The 23,164-nt window shown below is 37.0% G+C and overlaps 1 protein-coding gene across 4 annotated transcripts in view; it reads right to left on the reverse strand.

Moving 5' to 3' along the window:
- Positions 1-484: 484 nt before the first annotated feature.
- PCDH15 (protocadherin related 15) overlaps positions 485-23,164 on the reverse strand; it is a 1,188,119-nt gene continuing 1,165,439 nt past the window's right edge. For all 4 annotated transcript variants that reach the window (XM_019507771.1, XM_019507770.1, XM_019507773.1 and 1 more), the window contains 5 exons: positions 14,985-15,006; positions 13,398-13,436; positions 11,964-12,037; positions 9,775-9,910; positions 485-1,328 (listed from right to left, as the gene is read on the reverse strand). In XM_019507771.1, the coding sequence (XP_019363316.1) occupies positions 777-1,328; positions 9,775-9,910; positions 11,964-12,037; positions 13,398-13,436; positions 14,985-15,006 (823 nt within the window). In that variant the 3' untranslated portion in view covers positions 485-776. The remainder of the gene's footprint in view (positions 1,329-9,774; positions 9,911-11,963; positions 12,038-13,397; positions 13,437-14,984; positions 15,007-23,164) is intronic.

Here is a 23,164-nt window from a genome sequence, read left to right on the forward strand (position 1 = left end):
TAATACAATAATTAGTGGAGTATAAAAACTGTAGACAAGGACTACATAAAGAGTAAACAATGTGTCAGGAAAAGATGGAAGACTGACTAGACAAGAAGAGTAAACTGAGCAAAATTTATAAAATAAATTAATAAAACTAGGGAAAGTAACTTGAAAAGATACATAATTTTATGTTTCCTTCCCCTGTATAACTGTTGTCATATATAATCTCCTTTTCTGCTTCTCTATGTAACAATGTTATTCTATTTGATAACTAACATATTTTCAACACTATACTAGCTTCACATCAGTGTTATAATAAATATCAACAGGCTACATCCTCAGGATGAATAAACTGGCACATCTCTTATCAACTTCAGTGTGAGATCAGAATCAGGCAGTCTTTCCATAAATTTCAACCAGAGGTCTTCAGTCTAAATGGTACAGACAAAGTGAAATAGCCTAGGGTTGCATAGAATCTGTGGAAAAGTCAACAAAAGGTTGCTGTGCATTTATTAGTTCACTGTTTATTAAACAATAACTCAAGATCCAACAAAACTGATAAATGCTTAATGAAGTATTGTTTAGTGAATTGAGAGCCTGTCAAAATAGTTGTTGGGAAGAACAATTAATCGGTACAAATATGAGTGCATTTTTTTAAAACTTTTAAAGCATGTTGTTTGAAGTATACAACTTATGTGCACAATACAAATTTCATACATTTTTCTCTGTGACAATAAAAAGCATAGTTTATTATAAACTTAAGTAAAAATTAAGATAAAATTAAAAAAAAAAAATCACAGTTTTGTCATTGGTATGTGAAGATTATTCCAAGGGCCCATCCAAAGTTCTTCTTCATCTGATTGTGTGTGATCACTGTGGGATTCCAAGGGTTCTTTGACATCCTCATTATCAACCACTGATTCTTGCTCTTCTGTGCTTTTTATTGTGTTGCCTCCTGGCTTTGTTGCTATATTGTCAGCCCCTATTGTTGAGGAGGCAAATGAGACACTAGATGGTCTTGTGTTCAGTTTATCACTAGAAGATGGCCCCTTTGACAATGTGTTCAGTGGGACATTCTCCTCATGTGTCACTGCAAGCTTGTCCAGTTTCTTGAAGTGTTTCCCCAGTCTAACTGGGGATGTGACTTTTAAATTATTGGTAAGACAAATGCGACGGGTTCTAACAACAGATCCATTCTGTGCAATGTAGATGTTGCCATTGATGTTGTTCTGAATATTGGGGTTGGTAAGTTTATTCCTCTGACATTCTGGAGCGCTGTCTTCTCCAGTTGAACTCGTTTCATATTCTGGGTCAACTACCAACTTAATCCTTTTCTTTCTGGCCCACTGTTTGAATACAAGAGACAGAGTTTATTTAAGCATATCATGATTTCAGCTTTAAGTATCTAACTAAAATACCAGCTGATATTAAGTATTTATCTATCTATCCGGTTAAGTGTCTGACTATAATATCAGCTGATATTTAAGTTAGTTTCATAACATATATTTTATTTTTATCTTTTTATTTTAGAATATACATTGATCATTTTCATTTAACTGCCCTAAATCATTGTTCTGTGTTAAGATTACAAATGCTAAAGATAATTTCTTACTTAGTGGATGCAATAAGATTTAGAATAGTCTCTTCAGTTAGGTGATATGAAAGATTCTTCTTCAATCTAATATAGTAAGAGACATTTTTGCTAGATAAACTTTCTTCTATTATCTAATAGTTTGTGATCTGAATGAAGTTAATTTATTGGAAAGGAAATTTTCTTTCTTGGAAGCTTAATAAATATGCTCTCGCATAAGTCATTTAATCAGCCAACAAAATCTTATTTTGACCAAACAATCATTTCTCAGCTTTTCATGCATAGGAATATGAAATACAATTAAAAAAAATTCTTTCTAATAGGAACTGGAATTTATTGATGTCAAAATCATTGTACAAATATTATTTCACTGTATTTAAGTATAAATAGTAGGGCTGTGCGAACTTTCGCCAGCTGTGTCAATTTGACACTGTTTCGACTCATTCCGAGCACAAAACAATGAAATCAAATCGAAATGAAGGGCTACGAAACAGCTTTGAAACAAAATGAGGCTCATCAAAACATTTCAAAAGTTTTGAAATGTTTCAAGTTTTAAAGCAGCCAGCACTGAGGTGGTGAGAGACAAGGGAGAACCAGGGCTGTGCTCCCAGCAGCAGCTGTGAGTGCAGCCCTGGCTTTTCCCATCTCCCATTGCCAGGCTGCAGGAAGCCGATCACAGCGCAGGGGAAGGGAACTGAGCCCAGGCTCCCCTGCGCTGTGATCGGGCTGGGGAAAGGAACTGAGCCCGATGGCTTAGTTCCCCTCACCAGTGCTAGATTGGGCTGGGGGTGGGAAGTCAGCCTAACTGGGCTGACTCCCTGACGCCCGATTTAGTGCTGGAGATGGGAAGTCAGCCCAGCTGGGCCAATTCCCCGCTCCTAGCCCAATCTAGTGAAACATCAAAACAGCCTCACTGTTTTGACAAAACAAAATGGAACCGCTGTTTGGAATTGAAATGAAATTTGAAATGGAACGCTGTTACATTGAAACCTTGAAACTCAAGGTGAAATGGAACTGTGTCATTTTGCACAGCCCTAATATATAGTACTGTGAAAAATCACAATCACAAAGTTTTTTTTTGTTTTGTTTTTGTTTTTTTTACCAGAATGTAATTTTACAAAATACTATATTGTAGGTTTATTCATGAATGGCACTTCACATTTCCATCTTACAGTGAAAAAAATGACAATGACAGTGGCATTTCAGGACCACAACCATTTTCATTTTGGAGATAAATGTTTAGTGTTGATAGTACTGAGGAGAAAAAAAAAATCCTACATCACTCCTTGACATAGGACCTGATGCATCTACTATTTCAGGTTTGTACCTGTCTAAGTGTTCTGAAATAAAAATAATTACACTGCTATGAAACAGAAGTAAAACATTTATGTATTATATTTTACAATATGAACAATATTTTTCAGAGAGAAAACTGAATTTCAAACTTGTTTTGCCTTTGTATTGTGTGATTTACACAAAACCTTTTGCTTATATTACTCTAACTTATTAGAGTGCTGCTTCCTTGTAATATACCGTATCTGACGTTATGATTTTGATTCTTGAATTAACAGTGAAAACATCTTTTTCCTAGAGTTGTTCTAGGAGGATACAGCATACTCCAGGTAACTTCTAACACATGCATGCACACACGTACACAAAAAGAAAGCAGATTTTTAAAAGAAGTAAATCATGCTATGTACAGGTGGGTGGTACTTTTTATGCCTTTGGAAGACTAATGTTTGCACAAATTACAGGGTTTTCTCTCCTTTTTCATACTTATGCACACCTATCATTTGTGTTGTTTGGGTATGTATCTTTTGGTGCTTGATATACTTACACGTTTTAAGAATTTCACAATACAAAACTGTGCAACTACAACTTGGGGACCAAGAGCTGAGGAAGCAGAGAGAGATAACTGATCGTATAATTTAGTTCACATTTCAAATATAGATAAAATCTTCCTTCTGTTATCGACTTGTTGTTTTAAAAGATACTAATCTCCAGACCTTTGGTTATTGTCATTAGTGGGCCACAGCATCCTTGAGTGATGGCACAAGGAAAATATATTAAAATTTGCCTTAATTCAGGATGGAAAAAGATGAATTTCAATTCAGCAACATGTAGACAGCATGCATAAGGCCTGGGCGGGGCACACCAAGATGCATCAGGAGTTTCATTTATGAAAATAGAAATGCAGCTGGATGTTTAAAATAGGAGTTCCTTCCAGTACAATACTGTAAAAAAATGACTTTTCTGCTTTATTAAGACAATAACAGGAGAGCCTGGAACAGCTGAGGGATAAATTAAACCTTATGAATTTATTCTTCTGGAATGTGTGTGTTCTCAAAGGCTAGAGACATACATTCAAAAAATCTGAGCCTGAATTGATTTAATCTTTGCAGGTTGGTATAACCTGCCTAGGCTAAATCACTTTGTAACCAGACAGACATCCCAGAAATGCAGGCACATGCCAGCAGTGGCTCAGGCTAGAAGCCAGGGGGCACTAGAGAAGGCCTCCCTTCCCTTCTTCAGAGAGCAGAGAGGGGCGTGGCCAGGCACCAGCAGGACACTGTAATTAGGAAGGCCCCACCTTGACAACAGAGAATTTATCAGCTCTGCTATCAGCATTTAACACCTCATCAGAACACAAAGTTCTTCTTAACCAGCTTTTTCCAAAGGAAGGAATGCAGGGACATTACCATCTGAGCTGTTGACTATCTCCAAAAAATCCTAAGTGGACACTGTCATATCTGCCTTACACAGCATTAGCTAGCATACCACATGCTTGCTATAGTCCATGCTGTGGGAGAGAGGAGGAAGGGATCTCTGCTTAAGCAGCAAGTGGTGAGAGGTGGAATGCGGGGCACATGGTAGCCAGCAGACCCTGCTGTACCTGCAAGTCTCTGCTGAGCTGCAGGAGCAGAGGGGAGGGACCAGCCCTGCTGTAGAGCAGAGAGGCCCACCCAGCTCAGAGTGTATGCCGGGATGCTGGAAGTGTCTGGTTTAGTTTAAACCAGCAAGGAGTCTGGGACAGACATTGCATATGACAGTTTGAGCCAAATCAGTTAAGTCTGATACTACATTCAACCAGGTTTATCTCAAACCAGCTTTAGCCATTTTGAAACTGGTTTATGTGCACTGAACATCTGTTCTGTTACAGATTTAAACCAGTTTCTGATCATTTAACCTGGTTTATATAACTGGTAATATCTGTCCTTAGCCAAAATGATGGTTAAGAATGTAGTTCCTAGTTTTTCTCCTTTTTCCTCCCAGTCACTGAAGCCTGCACCTGCATGACATGAGATGTCATAGTAAAACAGAAGCAAATTTGAAATAAATCTGGACTCCATTGAAACCAATAGTAAATTCAGTAGTAACAAATATCAGCAACAGGAAAGATGTATATTTGTCTCATGTAGCTAATCAATACAGGTTTGATTTAATTTCCCGTTAATTTGAATGGGCCAGCCATTAACACTGGTGGCAAGAGAAAATTTAATAAAAATTAATGGTTTAACTTAAGATCAGGTTCAAGTATAATGGAAAGACAAACCAATTCCTCAGTCCCCTATAATTTTAGCATAACCTTTGTGAGACTCTCAACTACTGTTTGACATATCAGACAAGTAGTTTATAGGTGCAGACAGAAATCTCAATTTTTCCCTGATCTGGTCCCTGAAAGTGCTCTACAACCATGACCTAACAGAGCTGCAGGTCTGCAAAGCACTTTAAAAGGGCCCAATCCTGCAATAATCTGAACTGTCATTACATGAGGTTTCAGATGAAGATGCTTTAAAGTGGAGCACCTTAAGTTCTGTCTGCACATACCGGGAACAGAGCTCAGCTGATACAGCCCAGGCCTGCTCCAGCACTGTTTTCTGAAGGAGGTGGGGGGAGGAGGCAGAGGGAGCTCATTCTGGGGGTTGCCCAGCTGGCACTGGAGGTGGGGCGGGTGGACTGGAGCATCACCCACTCTGAAGTCTGGCACTTCAATCCGCTCATCTCCCCACTCCCGTGCAGCCTGAGAAACCCCAGAATGGACCTCCCTCCCCTGTCTTCTCCCACTCCCATCCTGAGACAGAATGAGAACTGGGAGGGAGGGGTGGAGCTAGGGGGAAGAGGCTGCAGAGATGCAGCTTCTCTGTCTGGATTGGGCCCAAGTTGGAGCTCAATCCCCAACTCTCCCGACCCAACAGCTAATAACTGTTGGGTTGGGAGGATTAGTTTAATTCATGGAACTTTGTGAAGTGCCATGAGTTAGACTTGGGAACTACACTTCTGTCTGCACCTTATAGTTCACAGTCCTGGTAGTGGACTGCTTTTACAACCTAACACTAACTTAAGTGAGAACTAATTATGGGCTTCCAGATGTATATTAGGACAACCTGCTATACATAAACCATTATTCAGGAAAGGGATTTGCAGTGTGGCATAATAAAATAAAATAAAGCTCTTACAGCTTTTGAATGTGATCATGTATTTTTAACACTTAACATGCTGACAGTGTGAAAAAGGACTCTTTGGCAAGTAGCATGATGCATTAGGAGTTTCAGATATGAAAATAAATAGGTATCCTGATATTTAAATAATAGGAGTCTTTTATCATTGCCACCTAGAAGAGAACTGGGAGCACTATAATGTCTCTAATGAACATCATCAAGCATTCTTGGTCACTGAAATTTAGACAGCAAAATCCAAAAATGCACATATGGAGCAAACTGGAATCAATATTTTGCATTATATAATTAGTGGACTTTCCTTGTGCTATCCAAAAAGTTTATTCCTGTAGAAATTGCTTAAATAGTGTTTAACCCTGCCTAAATGTGTTTATCCACGACATGTTTAGCTATGACAGATATTTGCAATGATGAGTGCCACTCTGCCATTACACAGCTAAAATATTTAATTTCAGCTACTACATGAGGTTAAACAAAAATGTCCATTTTACAACTGAATATTTTTGGAAATTCTAACTTACTCCATTTTGTGAATCAGTAAAATTTGCTAGCAAATTCTATTTTCATCTATTTTATGTCAATTATGTGACACTTCTCAAACCCCAAAATTATGCTCTGCTGAGACACATGTCATAGTCTAGAAGAAAGAATACAGAGACAGAGCCCTGAGATTTTTATCCTGGTTCCAGGAACATTCTCCAAAGCCTTGGGTGAATGATTTTACAATCATTCACATAAGGCTTTGGAGAATGTTGCTGGAGCCAGGATAAAAATCTTGGTGCTCTGTCTCTGTACTCTTCCTTAGTTCCCCTCTGTATTCTTCCTTAGGACTCTTCCTTAGTTCCCCTACGTGTAAGAACACAAGTATTTATGTAAATGTTATGTAAATATTATACAGAAAAATTAACATGCAGTAAAGTGGTATAGAAGGGCCAAGCATCCTTCCACCTACTTTTCTCTCTGTTCATTATCTTTGTCACAGATATGGAAGTTCTGTTAACATAAAATAAGCTAGGAATCTGTCACTATTACCTTTGTGACTTCTTGAGTGTAACCCTAGTCAGAATAGAGCCCATAATACATTTACGGTGCCCAAACCAACAAGCTCTCCATTACCGCTAATGCTAAATTCAATAGTGATTTGCATCATTACTTACACAGTTCAACAAGGTTCAATTAAAAAAAAAAACCCAGAACAAAACAAGTGATAAAATGCTTTTCTAATTACACTCCGCTAATATTAATGCAGAGAACGGTGCATTTCTTTCAGCTATTTTTAAAAAAAAATCTATCAATGCCTGTACATCAGCAATATATCTGAGGATTGGAGAAATAAGGCTTTTTACTAGAACACTTAAGATGGACATTTGCGTAACTGAAACGTCTGAAGAGGCTGATACTTGGACATTATAAGTTCTAGTGTTCTTAAATATTTGGTGTTTATAAAAGAACACACAGAGAGCACAGCAAACAAGATCACTCATTACTTCAAAAAGTCCACCTACTGTCTCTCTTTTTTTAAAAGGATGTGGAGTCACCACCAGTTTCTGACTCTGCAGTATCAGGCTCCTCATCTGACTGAATTTCACTGTGTCCTGAAGATTTCTTTTTTCTTCTATTCCTTCCCTTCATGTTGGAATCAGAACTCTGAACATCAGGATCCTGTGAAACATCCATTTTACTAGAAGTACTCACTGTGCTCTTTTTTCCTTTGAGAACTTGGGAAACAACACTATTTTCAGTGGATTCATCCTTACCAATAGATTCTTCCCTGTCACTAACATCTTGTTCCAAATTTGATTGTTCATCTTCTTCTGATACCTCGTCTATAGTGACTTCACTGCCAGCTGTAGCCCTTTTTTTCTTTTGGTTGGATCCAGAACGCTTTTTATATTTTCTATGACTAACCGATCCATTAGAACTCACTTCACTGGGAATCTCTTCTGACATATGACTAGAGGTCATTGTTCCTTCAGTAGAAATACTCCCTGTGCTCAATTCACTAGCTCTTCTTCTATGTTTGGACCTGCTGTTTGAACTTGGCATTGATGATGTCTGTGACTCAGTATCATCTTCCTCACTTGATTTCTCACCTTCCTCTTCAGAGTCCTCAGATGACTCATCCTCTGATTCATCTTGATCACTACCTGATTCAGAGGATTCAGAAGATGATGACTCATATTCTTCCTCAGAATCCACAGTGCTTTCATTGGTTTCATCTTGGTCCAGTGTCACTTTCAAATAGTCTTTATCTTCTCCCTCATCACCTGGAACAGCAAGTTTTATTTTCTTCTTCTTCCTCTTCTTCTCAAGCTCAGAGACATCACTATCTTCAGACTGACTCTCTGCTGTGACATGAATTGAAATTTCTGATCTTGTTTCAGATTCACTGCTCCTTCTTTTTTCACGTGCAAGATGTTTTTCAAGTTTCTTGGAAGCACTAATGCTTTTTAGCACTTGGTTTAGTTTTCTAGTTGTTGAAGGTTCATCATCTGCAGATTTCTGGAAATAACTTCCTTTGATAATCATGCTTTCATCACCATCCACTGGACGAACTGACATCAGCTTGGCATAATTAGAATCTTTGCTACTTCCTTTTACTTTTTGAAGAAATGTTGGGAATATCTTTGTTTTCTTCCATGGAGAATGCACAGGTTCAGCCATTCCTACTGGTCTGTGGACACTGACTGCTATTCGACTTAAATGCATAACAGCTTTTAGTTTCCTTTTTCCCTGGCTGGTCCTATATTCTCTTCCAGAATCATCTCTTAGATCTATCCTACCACCTAAAGCACCACCTTCTATTTGATCCCCTGTTCTCTGGCTTATACCTCTGATGGCAGGACCTCTGACTTGTCTCATCCCCTGCAAATTATGAAAATGGAACTTAATTACAATTTGTCAAATACTTATAATGAATCTTGTAATCCTAAAAATAATTAATGGGGAAGAGAACTTAGAGTTAATGCTACCATGCAATGTTTTTCCAAAAACCAAGACCAGCTTACCTGTTATAACTGAGGGGTTTTTTTTTTTTTTTGGTCAATGTTTCTCGGACTGAAAAAAGAAAACTTAATTTCTATAATAGACAAATGGATTTACTTCATTATAGTGCAAAAGGCTGGCTCACAAACATTTTAGTTGCTCTTCTAATTAATATATCACTTTGTTGGAAAATTGACTTCCGAAAATTAAATTCAAACGCAAGTTTATATGCACATTTAGCCTGCTTTCCGTGGGAACTTAATTTATTTTTTCAATTGTCCACTTGTATTATAAATTAATTTTAATAAAGGTTTAATAAAGGTTTTGTTCATCTGTCAGTTATAAGCTGTTAGATCTTCACTGATTATTCTTAACACTAATAAAATAATTAGCTATTGTTTATGAATCCGCCACAATATTACCTAAAGTTATATTTTTTTTTGCTGGACAAGGAATCCATGATTTATGGAAAAAATAGCTATGCATATTAACATAAGTTTTGCATCTTTTTATTTCTAAAGAAAGGGAGAGAAAAAAAGAAAAGCAGATAAAAATTACATAATGGCATGTATATGATATTGTAAAGCCTTCCTTCTACTTTGAAAAGCAACTTTCTTCCTAATATATCATCAGTCATCAAAATGGCAAACTGTGGGCAGAGATTCCAGAAGTTGCTTATCTGGTGCATGAACAAAATAATACACTAATCAGTTATGAAAACACATGTTAAAATTGAATGAAAGCATCAGATGAACTTACTTCTCCTTCTACTGTTGGTCCATGAGGACTATAATAATAGCCACCATCACCTTCCACAACCACTTCACCATACTCATCATACATTCCAGATGGAGACAGTAGTCGGCGACGACTCCCATACTGAGGCAATTCATACCTGGAAAAAAATTCCCACAGCTGTAGTCTGTGCATGTCTACATATCCATAATTACACACACACATCTAACACAAACAACTTGCTTGTAGTCTAACATGTTCTCATTAGCCTTTTCATTGAACAAAACTGATAGCTGATGGCATTAAGAACATGACTAGAAGCTTGCTGAAGCCTGTGAAGCAACTGTCACAGATTTTAGTGTCTTTCAGATCAAGTGAAGATTGCTAAATCACTTGGAAAAGCCAGAAGCTTCCCATGCTTGGGCACCTTTTTCCAGGTGCCTACTTTTATTACCCTTACAGGTTTTTTTAACTGGAGAGCAGACAAACTGTTGGGGAGGGGGATGCTCTATAAGGAGATTTTCTGAGATTAGCTTTACTTTAGGACACTAGGGCTACATGCACGTATTACATTTAGATTGCCTAACCAAAATTAAGGGAATTTAAATGCCCCAGTGTCCAAGCATTCACAGGGCTCAAGTCACCACAAAAATGTTGTGCCCAATCTATAGTTCTTATCTAATGTGAACTAACTGTAGATCAGAAAGGGATTGACCTGATTTAGCAAGGGTTAACCTAGCCCAGAAAATGCTTTTTACATGCACTCTACACAGCTCTGGGGCCCTGCTATTTTTACTCCCTCTCTGCCTCAAACCTTCACTGGGCTACTTGCGTCCATTGACCTGTCCACTCCCACACCAGGCAGTGCTCCTGTGGACCACCAGGCCCTGCTCAACCCACCAATCCTTCCCCCCATGGCTTATGTGCCTCTGAATGCCCATGCCTCTTCCCAGCAAGTGGCAAACACTTGTGCATACCACTTCCAACTAAGCCTGAACCAGGTGCCACCAATGCTTGTTTGTCCCCTAAGAATTCCCTGGAGTCCACCAGGATGAACTCCCAACCTATGCCGACGTGATTTGAGCATAAAACAGTGGTTCTCAGTATTTTAGACTTGTGACACCCCTTGATAGGTTTGAGACACTCTTCAGAAAATGCCAGCTCTTAGTTTTTACTTTTTATCACCACAGAAAAATAATAGAGCAATTTTCTATTGCAAAGAACTCAGAGGGTGCATCCCCATGAGTAGGAATGTGCATTCCCTGGAGATAACTAGCAGCAGCACATATTTGTACTGCTACTAGTTGTCCCTGGGGAATTCTGCTGCACGTGTTCTGGCCCATAGCGAGTTACCCCAGCTAGGGTAGGTGAGGCTTACTGAGGATCCTGAGTGTCCCTGGGGGCTGCAGCAGTGGGGATCTGGGCATGTGGAGCCTGTCCAACAGCAGAGTGTGGCAGTGGCCAGCCAGGCTCCTGTATAGGGGGGTACATGTTGCTGCCACGTGCACAGATCCACTTTTTCCTGGCCATGGTTTTTTTTGACACCAGGAGATCCTGGTGTCAAAAAAACCCACTGCGCTGCAAATTAGCAATAGGTCAAAATGGTTTTAACACTATGGATTCCTATCTGAAAACGATGGGTTTATTTTGTGAATCATGTTTGCACATCTAACATTATGTAACTCATGGCACCCTTGAAAGACTCTTGAGGCACCCCAGGGTTCCCTGGAACTCAAACTGAGATTTACTAGCAGAGAAAAATTATAAAACAGTGCATAATATGATGCTGTTACCCAATCCAGATCTACAGGCCCAAGGGTGGGTAGGGAGATCATACTTCAAAGCAGAGAATGGATCTGGTGGGTATGAAACAAAAATGGAGGAGGAGATATCGGGATTTCTTTGACAGAGATGGAAAATGTATAGAAATGAAATACATAGTTTCAAAATGAGTTAACCAGAGGAGTAGTTTTTCAGCACAAAGGTCTCTATGCCTGCAGGAAGATTAGCAAAGTTGCATAGCATCTTCAGAATATAATAGAAGAGGTTTGCTCTCTGTTTGTACATTCTTGCACAAACAGAATGAATATAATCCTAAGGCTTTTTTACTTTCCTGAGGAAAATGAAATTCTGCAAACTGGATGGTGAATTAAAAAATGATGATGTCTGAGTACCTACATTTGCCAAATTATGTAAAAAAAATTAAAGTATACCCATGTTCATAACTGTAATAGTCTTGCCCATAGTACTCTTGGCCTGGATCGATTCCAGATTCCATAGACAACTCCTGTAACAAAAGATTAAACCAACTGAATGGAAATACTTAAATATGACAGAATGCAAACAAGAGTAATGTGATCAGTGTGTAAGCAAAGAAAAAAAGCTAAGACTATTATGAATATTTGCTTGTTATTACAATAAAAGTATTCTTAAAGTGTCATGTTATATTTTCCCACTGCCAAAATGAGGAGGTAGAAGAAAACATCGTTCAAAAAATTTATATGATGCTGAAAGCAACTATGAGAAATTACAGCTGGAATAACAGTAATACAATGCCACCTGGAGCTCTGGATTCCCTTTTAAAAGTGAAACATCCCTGCAGAATTCACAGTTAGCAAAATCTGTGCTGGATTAAAGTGGCACATTCTTCCACAAAGGAAAATCTTTTTCAGTTACATGTTTTAATAGCTTCATTTAGAAAAAAACTGACTCATCATCACAAATATACTGTTACTTTTCTCAAGAATTTTAATGTTTTTCTTTTATGCCCCATTTCCTTCTAGAAGAATGTTAAAGATGCAGTTTTAGTTAAAAAGGAATACTATTTTATTTACAGTATTTGTGTGTCCCTCTTGCAGATCATCTTTCTTGTTAATACAATCTTACCTATTGTTCATCTTAACAAGAAGCACTGACTCTGAGTGAAGCAGCTGCATAAATGTTTATATCTTAAAAAATGCTGTGGCATCTTTTAAAAAATCTTCACAGTCGGGATGTTATAGGGAAGATTGCCATAGGAATTTTCAGGTGGTCAAATAGGAAAGCTTGAAGGCTTCCTTGCATGAAATTGGGCAGTGCAATGCAGCATTTTAGTGCCAAGAACTTGGACCCAAAGTGGTTCAGTTCCTTCTGACATTAGAGTTGTTCTATTGATTAGTCTGGAAGTAATTTCAGGACTCAAGGATTTTAAACTGAAATCATCCAGATTATAGTCCAGACCTTTCATTACATTTAACAACTGTGCGCCAAAGCCACTGTTATCTTTGTGAACCATCCATTTACTCTCTAGGAATAGTAATCAATAACTATTTGACTGGCACCAGGGAAATTAGATGAAAATTTGATAGCAAGGAAATTATTCTATTTATTAATCTGAGCAGAAAGCTCACAAGCTTTGCAGGCAGTGTTGCTGAAGTCAACACTAGCAACTCAAAGAAGTTGCAATAAGCCCAGAGGGAAAATAAAGCAACAGAGAATTTCAAATGCTTAATCAAAACAAAATAAGCGGGATTTCAAGGGGTTCAGAATTTTTTATTCTATAAAATAAATGGGAGAAAATCTGCCTAGAGAAAAGGAATTCAGATAAGAATATATTGTGAAAGCTACTTTAAAAGTTAAGGAAATAATGAGAAAGACAAAAATGATACCTCTGGCCTGAGAAGAGAAGGTCTCAACAATTGCTGTTGCTGACAGATAAAATTAGAAATAGAGTTATAAGATCAGGCAGAATGGTATTTTTATACTGCAACCAAAACTTATAAAAGAAAACTTATTCCAGCTTTAAAGTATTCTTTTATCTGTGTTCTCAATTTGACAATGGCCAAACTTTCAAAAGATTGGAGAAGTTACATATTAGACAGCAAATGATATAAAAACATATAATAGTAAAACCAGATTATAGTTTGTTATTTCTTTCATCTATTGTAAATGTAATTCTCAGCTAGGTGGCAATTAATTCCCGAATTATTTCTTAAGATTTATAAAAGTCCAGTAGGCAGTTTATAAACAGAACAAAACAAAACAAAATGTACAAACACCGTCCTAGAGCAGGTAGAAAGCTAATCTGCAGGCATCTCTGGAGACAGTTGCAGAAGCTTCTGGCCTTTGTACAGAGGTTTATTGCTTCTAGTTCAGTCTCCAGGGTTCTTCTCTTATATAGCAATATGGTCCCCTCAGGCTTTCCCAGGTTACACAGGAGGTCTGTGTTAAAACCGGTTAGAGAGTCTAGACACCTTTATTCACATCTCCTGGTTATTTCATCTTTATTTTTCACCAGGAATGACTTATCTGTGCTTTCTGTATCTATCTATCTATTTGGATATTATATGGCTCTAACGAAATATCCCACAACATCTTGGAGTAGAGTACCACCATTTTACAATACATAAAGGTAGGTACAGAGTAGATTTAAACGCCTACCTAAAGTCACCCAGAAAGCCTCTGGCTATCCTAGCCATTATACCATCCTTTCTTTTTTGTGCAGGTTAACCAATATAAGGGGTAGAAGCCAGTGATTTCTAACATCTATATCTTCTCTTCTATGGAGTAGAACATAATACTTTGATAGCAGCGAATGGACAAAGGATGCAGAGGTGAACAGCAGTTACATCCCTGTTATCTCATAGCCAGAAACTGATCAATCATGACAATTATGTTATTGGGCTATTGTATGGCTCATATTCTTTGTAACTAATTTAGGGACTGTTGATATATAAAATGCACATAACTTATTGTATTGTAATTTAGGACTGGATTCTACTGTCCTAACTCAAGATGATTAGTAGCTTACTATTATACAAGTAGTCCCTTGAAATCAATGGTGTTACTTGTACTGTAAGATACCACTCCATGTGAGCTTATTTGGCAGAATCAAGCCCTGACTAAAAAACAGTTAGTCCTGCCACATGCTTTATTGACCACATCAGAGGAGATTCATGAATCAGCCTTGCAAAAGGAGAAAACTCACAGCATGGTAGCAAACAAGCAATTTTGCAGAATGTAGGGAGCAATGAGAAGCCAGAAATGCTGCTCCTGTAAACCCTAGTTTCTCTATGAAATGGCAGCTTTTGTAGAAAATTATTTTATTGCACTAATGCAAGTTGTGAGCTTCTTAATGATTTCAATGCAAGCAACATATTGTTGTTAGCAGGTGAAGAGAAAACACTGCAAACTAGAAGCTTTACATTCTGTTCTTTTCAAACAACTTTACCACTGTGGTTGATGAACAGTCTTACCTCCTGTTGTGCATATCCTCGCCTGGAATTCAGAAAAAACAAAACAAAACATTAGTACACATCTCTAAGACTAGCTTACATAAGGATGAAATTCATATTCATAGTTTTTTTCAGAGCAGAGTGAGTGAAATATTACTATAAAAAAAGAAATTCACCTGCAAGCACTTACAGGTGTTAGGCACTATAAGGGTTTTTATAGAGAAGTTCCGGATTCGCAATAACTATTGCATAAGATCTTTGGGGTGTTTTGTTATATAATACTGTAAACAGAGGAAAGTCCATTATTGGTTCAATAAGTGAGAAAGTCGCTACACCAGACTACTATGTTAAGATACAAATGAGCAAGGCAGCACACGTGTTGTGCAAGGTCCTATTGGCCGTATCACTATCTGCCACTTTCCTTGTTTTCTAGATTGGGAAATGGAATTCTGACAAAGAGATCTTCTCGGTAGCACAGACAAGTGAAGAATACATATCTAAGAACTTTTTTGCATACCAGCAGAGCTAACAGAAAAATACCTTTTATTCTACTTTTGAACTTTCTGTTACCATGCAAAATTTGCTAGAATTTAGCTTGGAGTTTCTAGAGCTAAGAAGATATTATTATTAGAATAATACATATCCTAACATTTCCTCAACATGTTCAGATGAGTAGTTGTATATTTTTTAGCTATCTACAATTTTCTTGCCATAAGATTTGTGCTTTTGATCTTTGTGCTTTATTAGACTTGTGTATGTTTTTTGTTTTAATCCATATTCATTGTACCATTGATAGACATGGCAAATGTAATTAAATTTATCAAGTTCTAGATTTTCACATTTTATGGGAGGAAACTGTGAACATGATTTAGGCAAACCATTTAAATGGTTTAGGCAAAAATACAGAATATCAATTTGAGCCTCAGAGCTGCTATGAAGGATAGATTTAGTTTCTTTTTGAGACAAAGGGTAAATGCTCAAAATTATCTTGTGCTTAACTTATGACATAGACAATGGGTCAGGGAAATAATTTAATTACACTTGAGAGAAAAATAAAGAACAAAGTGGAAGATCTCTTGTTTAATATAATCTCTAAAGGCTGTCTATTAATATTCAGCACATGGTTGATTATCATAAATAAGTTACTGCAGTTGTCCATCTAATATGAAAGTAATGAACAAACTGAAATGAAAATTTATCAAAGGTTGATGTGTGACTATTCAATGACCACTTGAGCAATACTGTATTTGATTTCCTTATCACCTACAATAGTGCTTAAAAATTAAAGCTCTTGAGTTGAAAGCAACATAAGCCAGCCTATTAATCTTGATTGTTCCTGAGTGGTCACTACAGGTTAGATCAAAACACTAAGCAATAAAATATCATAGCATTTATTTATTTATTTATTTAAAATAACTTAAAAATATACCCACATTGTTTAACCAAATTTTTTGAAGGATGCTCATAATGTATTTGTTATATTTATAGTTGTCACATTTAGAAAGAGACAAAACTTTCCACAAGATTTTATTTTCCTAGCATACCATAAAGTTCCAGTATAAAAAGAAAGCCCAAAGTGAAAGTACATATTTCATTCCCAGTAAAGAACTGGAAAAATCTCCACCAAAGGATTTAAATTAATAACTGTTATCCAACTGTCATTGCTGTCAAGCTGACCAAAAAACTCAAGTTAGATTTAAAAACAAAACAAAACAAAGAAATTATATAAATGGTAAAAGATGCTAATGACAAAACATAAATAAAGCTCAATTTTACATAACTAGTACTTAGCATTAAGGATTACCCTAAAAAAAAGTTATTTCACAACAGGTGCCTACCTTTCACAGGTCCAGACTGCTAACATATATTTGAAGGAAATCTGATTTCCCTGGCCCATCAGTTATCTGGTTGCTTTAATCCCTGTGGGCACTTTCTTAGGTTTACTTAAACATATTTTATATTTATTTGCATATTAAAACCAAAAGAAAGATCAATATTAGACACTGTAAATACAAGTCAAAATTAATAAATTGTTTCATTTTTTAGTGTCTCTTAAGATAAAGCTTTTCCTCAGTTCAAAGATGGTAGGATAAAATTTTGAAGCAGGTCACAAATAAGCATTTTTCCTCCACTGGAGGAGAATTAGTATTTTTAATCAACTGTATCCCATATAGCTATTTTGGAATTTAACTCTTTGAACAAAAATAACAGCTGTATTTTACTATTTTTGGAAGTGAGAAAAAATTAAATGTAGAATGGTGACAATTAAGGACCTTTTCCAAATATCCCTTCTAGTTCCCTGAAACCATAACAAGTATTGAAATATATAGCCTGACAATAAAGAAAATGGAGTATAGTAATTGTCAATGGCAATCAAAAGCTTCAAGCAGCCAAACATGGCTCTAATGTTTGTAGTCTTTTCTGTCTAATGAAGGTCACGACTAAGTATAGGGACCTGCTTGAAGGGATTTATTTAACTAGTAGATTTGGTGATGCTGCCCGCTTCGTGGATAAGTTGCAACTGTCACCCAGGAAGTGAGTGATGGACACCCGAGGAATTCAAATCTACAACCCCCCCAGGAGAGTTCTCCAACCACCAGGCAATAGGCAATTCTGGATGTGGGCACTTGCCAATATGTACGATCAACCTGCAACACTGAGCAGAAAATAATTCATTGAACAAGCAAGAGAGAGAGAGAGAGAGAAAGACGGAGCATGAGAGAGTGCGAGCAAGCACAAGGCAGCAAATGTGAGCATGCAAGATGTTGCATGATTCTGTACACCTATTAATTAGAGCACTCATTTGGATGAGCTCCTGGGTTTCTCTCAGGGTTCTTTCTGCATTTTACATTAAGTGATCATCGGATAAACAATCCAGTGATTGTAGAAACAATCTGGGAGCAAGGACCAGAGGACACCTGACTATTTCCATATGTTTGAAAGAATCCAATCCTGTCAGCATGTATTAGATCAGCTTGGAAAATGCCAACCAGACAGAGCTGTTAGAAGTCTTACAGAAAAAGGTGGCACAGAGCTGCTATGGAGGCAGTTTTAGGTATCTGAATAAGCACAATTTGAGATGTACAGGGAACTTTAAAATGAAAAAGTTAAAGGCTAGCATACTTGTGAACGGCTAAGGTTAGGTAACAACTGAATGGAAATTTTCAGGATCACAATTTTATACTAAAGTCCTTAATTCCATTCCAGTCTCTCTTTAGGCAAATAAGTCCTCATGGATCTGGTCCTTAAACCTTCCAGGTGCCTTTGCCTACTGTCTAATGGAGTTTAAATGGAAACTTGCTGCTGGTGTTAGTTATGCCACTCATTGAAAATTTAGATCTGTTTGCCGCTATTATATACACTTGAATCTTGTAAAATATTAAACCTTTTGCAGCAAAAAAAAAAAAAAGAGATTGATTATCACGCTCCCTAAACATTTTGCTTTTATTGCTAAGCAATACATGTTGTGGACCTAAAAACCTAGGCTGCTGTGAATGGGGACTTTATTAGGCATGGAGATATTCTAATGTATCAGCAAAACTTATGTGATGATGTGCAAATTAGTTGGTTCTGGGACACAAAAAGGAGAAACTACCCTCAGCAATTTCTGACTGAAACATCCATACCTGTCCCAAATGCAGTTTAAAAAAGAGCTAAATGTCATGAAAAACCTGGGTATTTCTAGTCAGTATGAAAATTACTTTGGTAATTAATTACCTTTCAGTTTACAGTTATCAACATTTGATTCTGGATTTGTTTTATTATTTCATTCGGCTTACTCTATTCCAATTTATCCCTCTTATACAAAGAGAGCCAATTTTAATATTTTCTTACAGTTTGGAGAAAAAAGACTAAAAAAGAAAACTTCAGGGTGAAGTAGACTAACATTCATTTTAATGCCAATTCATTTTAACCTCCTTTTCCTTTCCATTTGTTTCAAAGAACAAACTAATTAAACATAGTTGACATATTTTACATACAGGTTTTAAATTAATGGAAGCAAAATAGTAACTAAAGTCACACTACACTTATCATTTACAGATATTTATAAAACCTTTCCTTGCTGCTGCTGATTAAAATGACCTTTATATTTAGTGAAATGCAACATGTCCTCAATAGGAAATCTGCGTGAACAGACAAAATTAAAAAACACTTTACAAATGAATGGTATAAAACCAAAGACTCAGAGAATGCAATTCCAGTATATAGAAAGCAAAGGAAGGTATGATAAAAGAAACAAAAGAAGGGTGGCAAGATTGTTGACAGATATATAGGAAAACCTTTATGAAACCTTCAAGCACAAGAATGAAATCATGCAACTATAGCATTATGATACACAATCTCTAATAGAATGAGATGATTCTTTATTGTAATAACTTTGGCTCATTATTGCTGAGGTTGTTTTCTGTTACTGCTTATATGTCTGCAACATCCAACATTTTATGGTAAAACTAAGATTCATCCTATAGTATTCATTTTAAGGGTAAAACAAGAGATGCCGTTTAGAACTGCAGAACAATGGCTCCACTACAGCACCAGAATAACCTTGTGATAGAACATTTAGCATAAAACAGTCTTCTATATACTTCCTTTGTTTAAAATGGACACCAATGCCCACAAATCTTTTAGACAAATTAAAAAAATCTATTGACATTATAAAACAGTAACATGAGAAGTGTTCAGAGCTTCCTTTAAAATTATTGAACATTACAGAATTCTAAGTGATTATGTTAAGAAAATGTCCCTTAAGTTTAGTAGTATGAACAAACAAACAGCAAGGTACAGTGAAGAAGGGGAAAAAGTCTGAATTCCTCTGGTGATATTAAAGTAATTTAATTACATAATATATGAGGCAGATACTGTGTGCTGCATTTATCTCACACGAAATATATTATACCCAAAATTAAACAGTAATGTTACAGTGCAGTGGATTGAGAAGGAAAACGTTTTTCAAGTTCCTCTACTACACAACTCAAGTTGGCATTCTGTTGGCTATGTTCATCAACAGTTTCTGTAGCTGGCAGCTCTGGTGCTGCAACTGGCTTAGGCTTGGATGTGTGCACAGGTAAAGCATGGTTTCTGTCTATTTGGCTGTACATGTTGGCCACAGATTTTTCAATATCTGCTAAGTTTTGAATATTTTTGAGGATTCCTTTTAGCTCCTTGCGAGGAGGTGGCTCAGACACTGTAATCTGCGATGCCACTAACTGTTTGGCAGGGGACATTGTAAGCTGTAAAGGAGATAAGTGCTGGATGCTATAAGTAGATGAGGAGGAAGACAGAGAAAGACTTGCTGGAGATGGAGGTTGTGGAGGCAATGGGGGAAAGGTTAGAGGAGGAGGAGGAGGAGGAGGTGGTGGTGGTAGTGGTGGTGGTGGTGGTGGTGGAAGAGGAGGAGGAGGAGGAGGAGGAGGAGGAGTTTTGGGTGGATCTGGAATTATCTTTTTTACTTCCACTTTTGTTCGTGTAGCCTGAAAGTTTTGCCGACTTGATCTCTTTATCCTATAAGGAGGTGGAGTTGGTTTGTGAGTTGGTGGAGGAGAAAGCTCTCCAGGACGGTCATGATCACTGATGATAACCGAGGGAATTGTGGATGATGTAAATTCAGCTACTTCAGAACAAGGTGTTGAAGAGGAGAAAGAAAGAGAGCGATGGTAGGCAGGAGTAAACAAATGTTCAGGAGACAATTCTAACATGGTTTCTCTTTCCTGGTAATAGCTGCTGTGTATTGGTGAACGCAAGTATTTCATATCATAGGGTTGCACTTGTTTCATTTCCTGTAGAGCCTGTTGTTCATATTGTCTTGCCTTCTCTTTTACTGTTAACTTGGACCCAATATTTTTTTTTAATATTGGATTACTAATATCAGGCCAGTAATGCTGATTTTCAGCTCTTTCCATTTCTGCCCTGAGTCCTTCCTTTTGCCACTGAATTGGATCCATGATAACTGGCCTAGTTAAAGCATCAGGTGTGGGTCTTTTACTAATCCGAGCTGGTAATGTCCATGCACGGTGAACGCTTGCCAAAGGGCACCCAAAAAGGGCGTCTTTCAAGACTACTTTTCTGAGTGAAAGATCAGCTAAACTATCTTTTCTCTTCTGTGGTAACTCATTAGAAGGCAAACCTTGAATGGCGCCTTCTATATACAATGGGTTTTGAGTAGTTAATGGGTTCTCATCAGATAAAAATGTAATGTTACTTGCAGATTTGGGAAGATTACTTTTCAATGATCCATTGATATTAGATTTCTTGTGAGCCTCAATAGCACGGGAAGCAAAGCTGCTTATAAGTCTTTGACGATCTCCTTCTTCTAAGACTGACTTTTTTCCCCTGCTTTGTTGAAAATGGTAGAGAAGAAAAAGACTTGAAAGAAAAGAAGATAATTACATGTAAGGAAACATGCATGGACATAGATATTCATGAAAAACAAATGGATTTATGATGTGAATCATTGCCATAGCATTACTTCTACTGTAATATTATTATCCAATATAAAGGCCATATTTACTAAACTACTGAGGCAAGACATTTACTTTTATATCTTTTGTACAGAAAGAGAATATGAAAAGAAGAGCCTAGAACCGTCTTCCAGCTAAATAAACAAGTTTTAACCTTAACCAAACATCTTTCCTACCTTTGAAAACAATAGGACTTTCCTTTTTTTGAAATACCAACTTGTGTTTTTTCTCATACATTGAATTAAAATCTGAAAGCACATATTTTTCCAATTACAGGTATGCTGCACCATATTTCTGCAACATAAAGGGAATTATAATGTAGCATGACATGGTATTTCCATTTTTCACGTCAGCAGAATAATATTCACAATACTGCTACCAACATTGTGGCAAATCCCTGAGTTTTATAAAGTAAGAGGACTGCCCTACACTTTAATGTGTATAGTGTATGTACAACAGTCACATGCACACAAACAGATTTCACTTCTATGCATATTTACATGAGTATATCTGTCTACTGCATGTGGGAATACCAAGTACACACCATACATGTGTGTAGCTAAAGCATCCATATGTAAACTGTAACTCTGATAAAAATAAAAATATACTGTCATCTGATTCTGCAATTTACTCTGAGCATTTTAATGACACACTAACCCAACTTCTTTGGACTACTTCCAACATTCAAAAATCCATAGCAGATTGAAGCTAAAAGAGCCCCACAGAAACAGCAACTATATGTAAAATAATTAAAATAGCTTATTAAAAGTGACTTTTTTACTTTTTTGCTATTTTCAATACTTTATAGCTATTCAACAATCTCACCACTCCAAATAAGGGTTAGTCCTACCACAAATGGATTTTTTTATGTTTAACAGAACATAGGTCAGGTGTTTTAAAGAAATAGGGAATAAATCTAAGAAAAAATCTTGCAGATTATTTTGAGTAGCTTTAACTATCTTACTGTTACTGTTACCTAATTCATTGGATTTTCTACAAGGCAGTAAGAAAAATCTGTTCTTATGAATTTGGATAAATTGTACAAATATATGTTATTAAAGACTGCAAAACAGGTGGGCATGATAGCAATAAGGGGCAGAAGTAGAATATAATGCAAACATATACATAGCTAATGTAACAAATTACTAAAAACTGGGTGTGCCTACATAAGATGTTTTCTGTGAAGTTGATTAATTAGCTGCACAGTAAACAATGCACATCTTCATGTGTGCCCCTATTAGGCCCCAGTAGATTAAGTCTGCAGCAGCATAGTACTTGTCAACACAAGTACTATCCTGCTGCAGAGTATTTTATTTTAAGGTGTTTCAGTGTGTGGGCTCCCTGTTGGCTAGCCCTGCACTGAAGCACCTTCATGCCCCACCCAGCCCCTCTGCAGCATGTTGAGCCAGGAGTAGAAGACCCGGGCTGGCAGGCTGACCCCTTGAATGCCCGTCAGCCAGGGCTGCTCCTACCCAGCTCAACATACTGAGATCCTGGGTGCATGGCACTCAGGATTAATAAACTCCAGAACAATAAGTGCCTAAGTTTATTCATGTGCACTAATAGTGTAGAAAACCCCCAGTTTTTCTTTCTTTTTATTTATTTTAAAACTCATTTCCTCTCCTTCCCAACCATTTCTGACTTTTTCTCTCCCTCTCTATTTTCTATAGATAAGTACAAGTAAGCTAAAATGTAGGATAAGCGTTAACATTTTATTTTAGGTAGTAAGTTTTATTTTTCTCA

Source organism: Gavialis gangeticus, unplaced genomic scaffold (assembly GCF_001723915.1).
Source record: "Gavialis gangeticus isolate Ggan-Ray unplaced genomic scaffold, GavGan_comp1, whole genome shotgun sequence".
In the NCBI taxonomy this organism is placed as follows: Eukaryota; Metazoa; Chordata; order Crocodylia; family Gavialidae; genus Gavialis; species Gavialis gangeticus.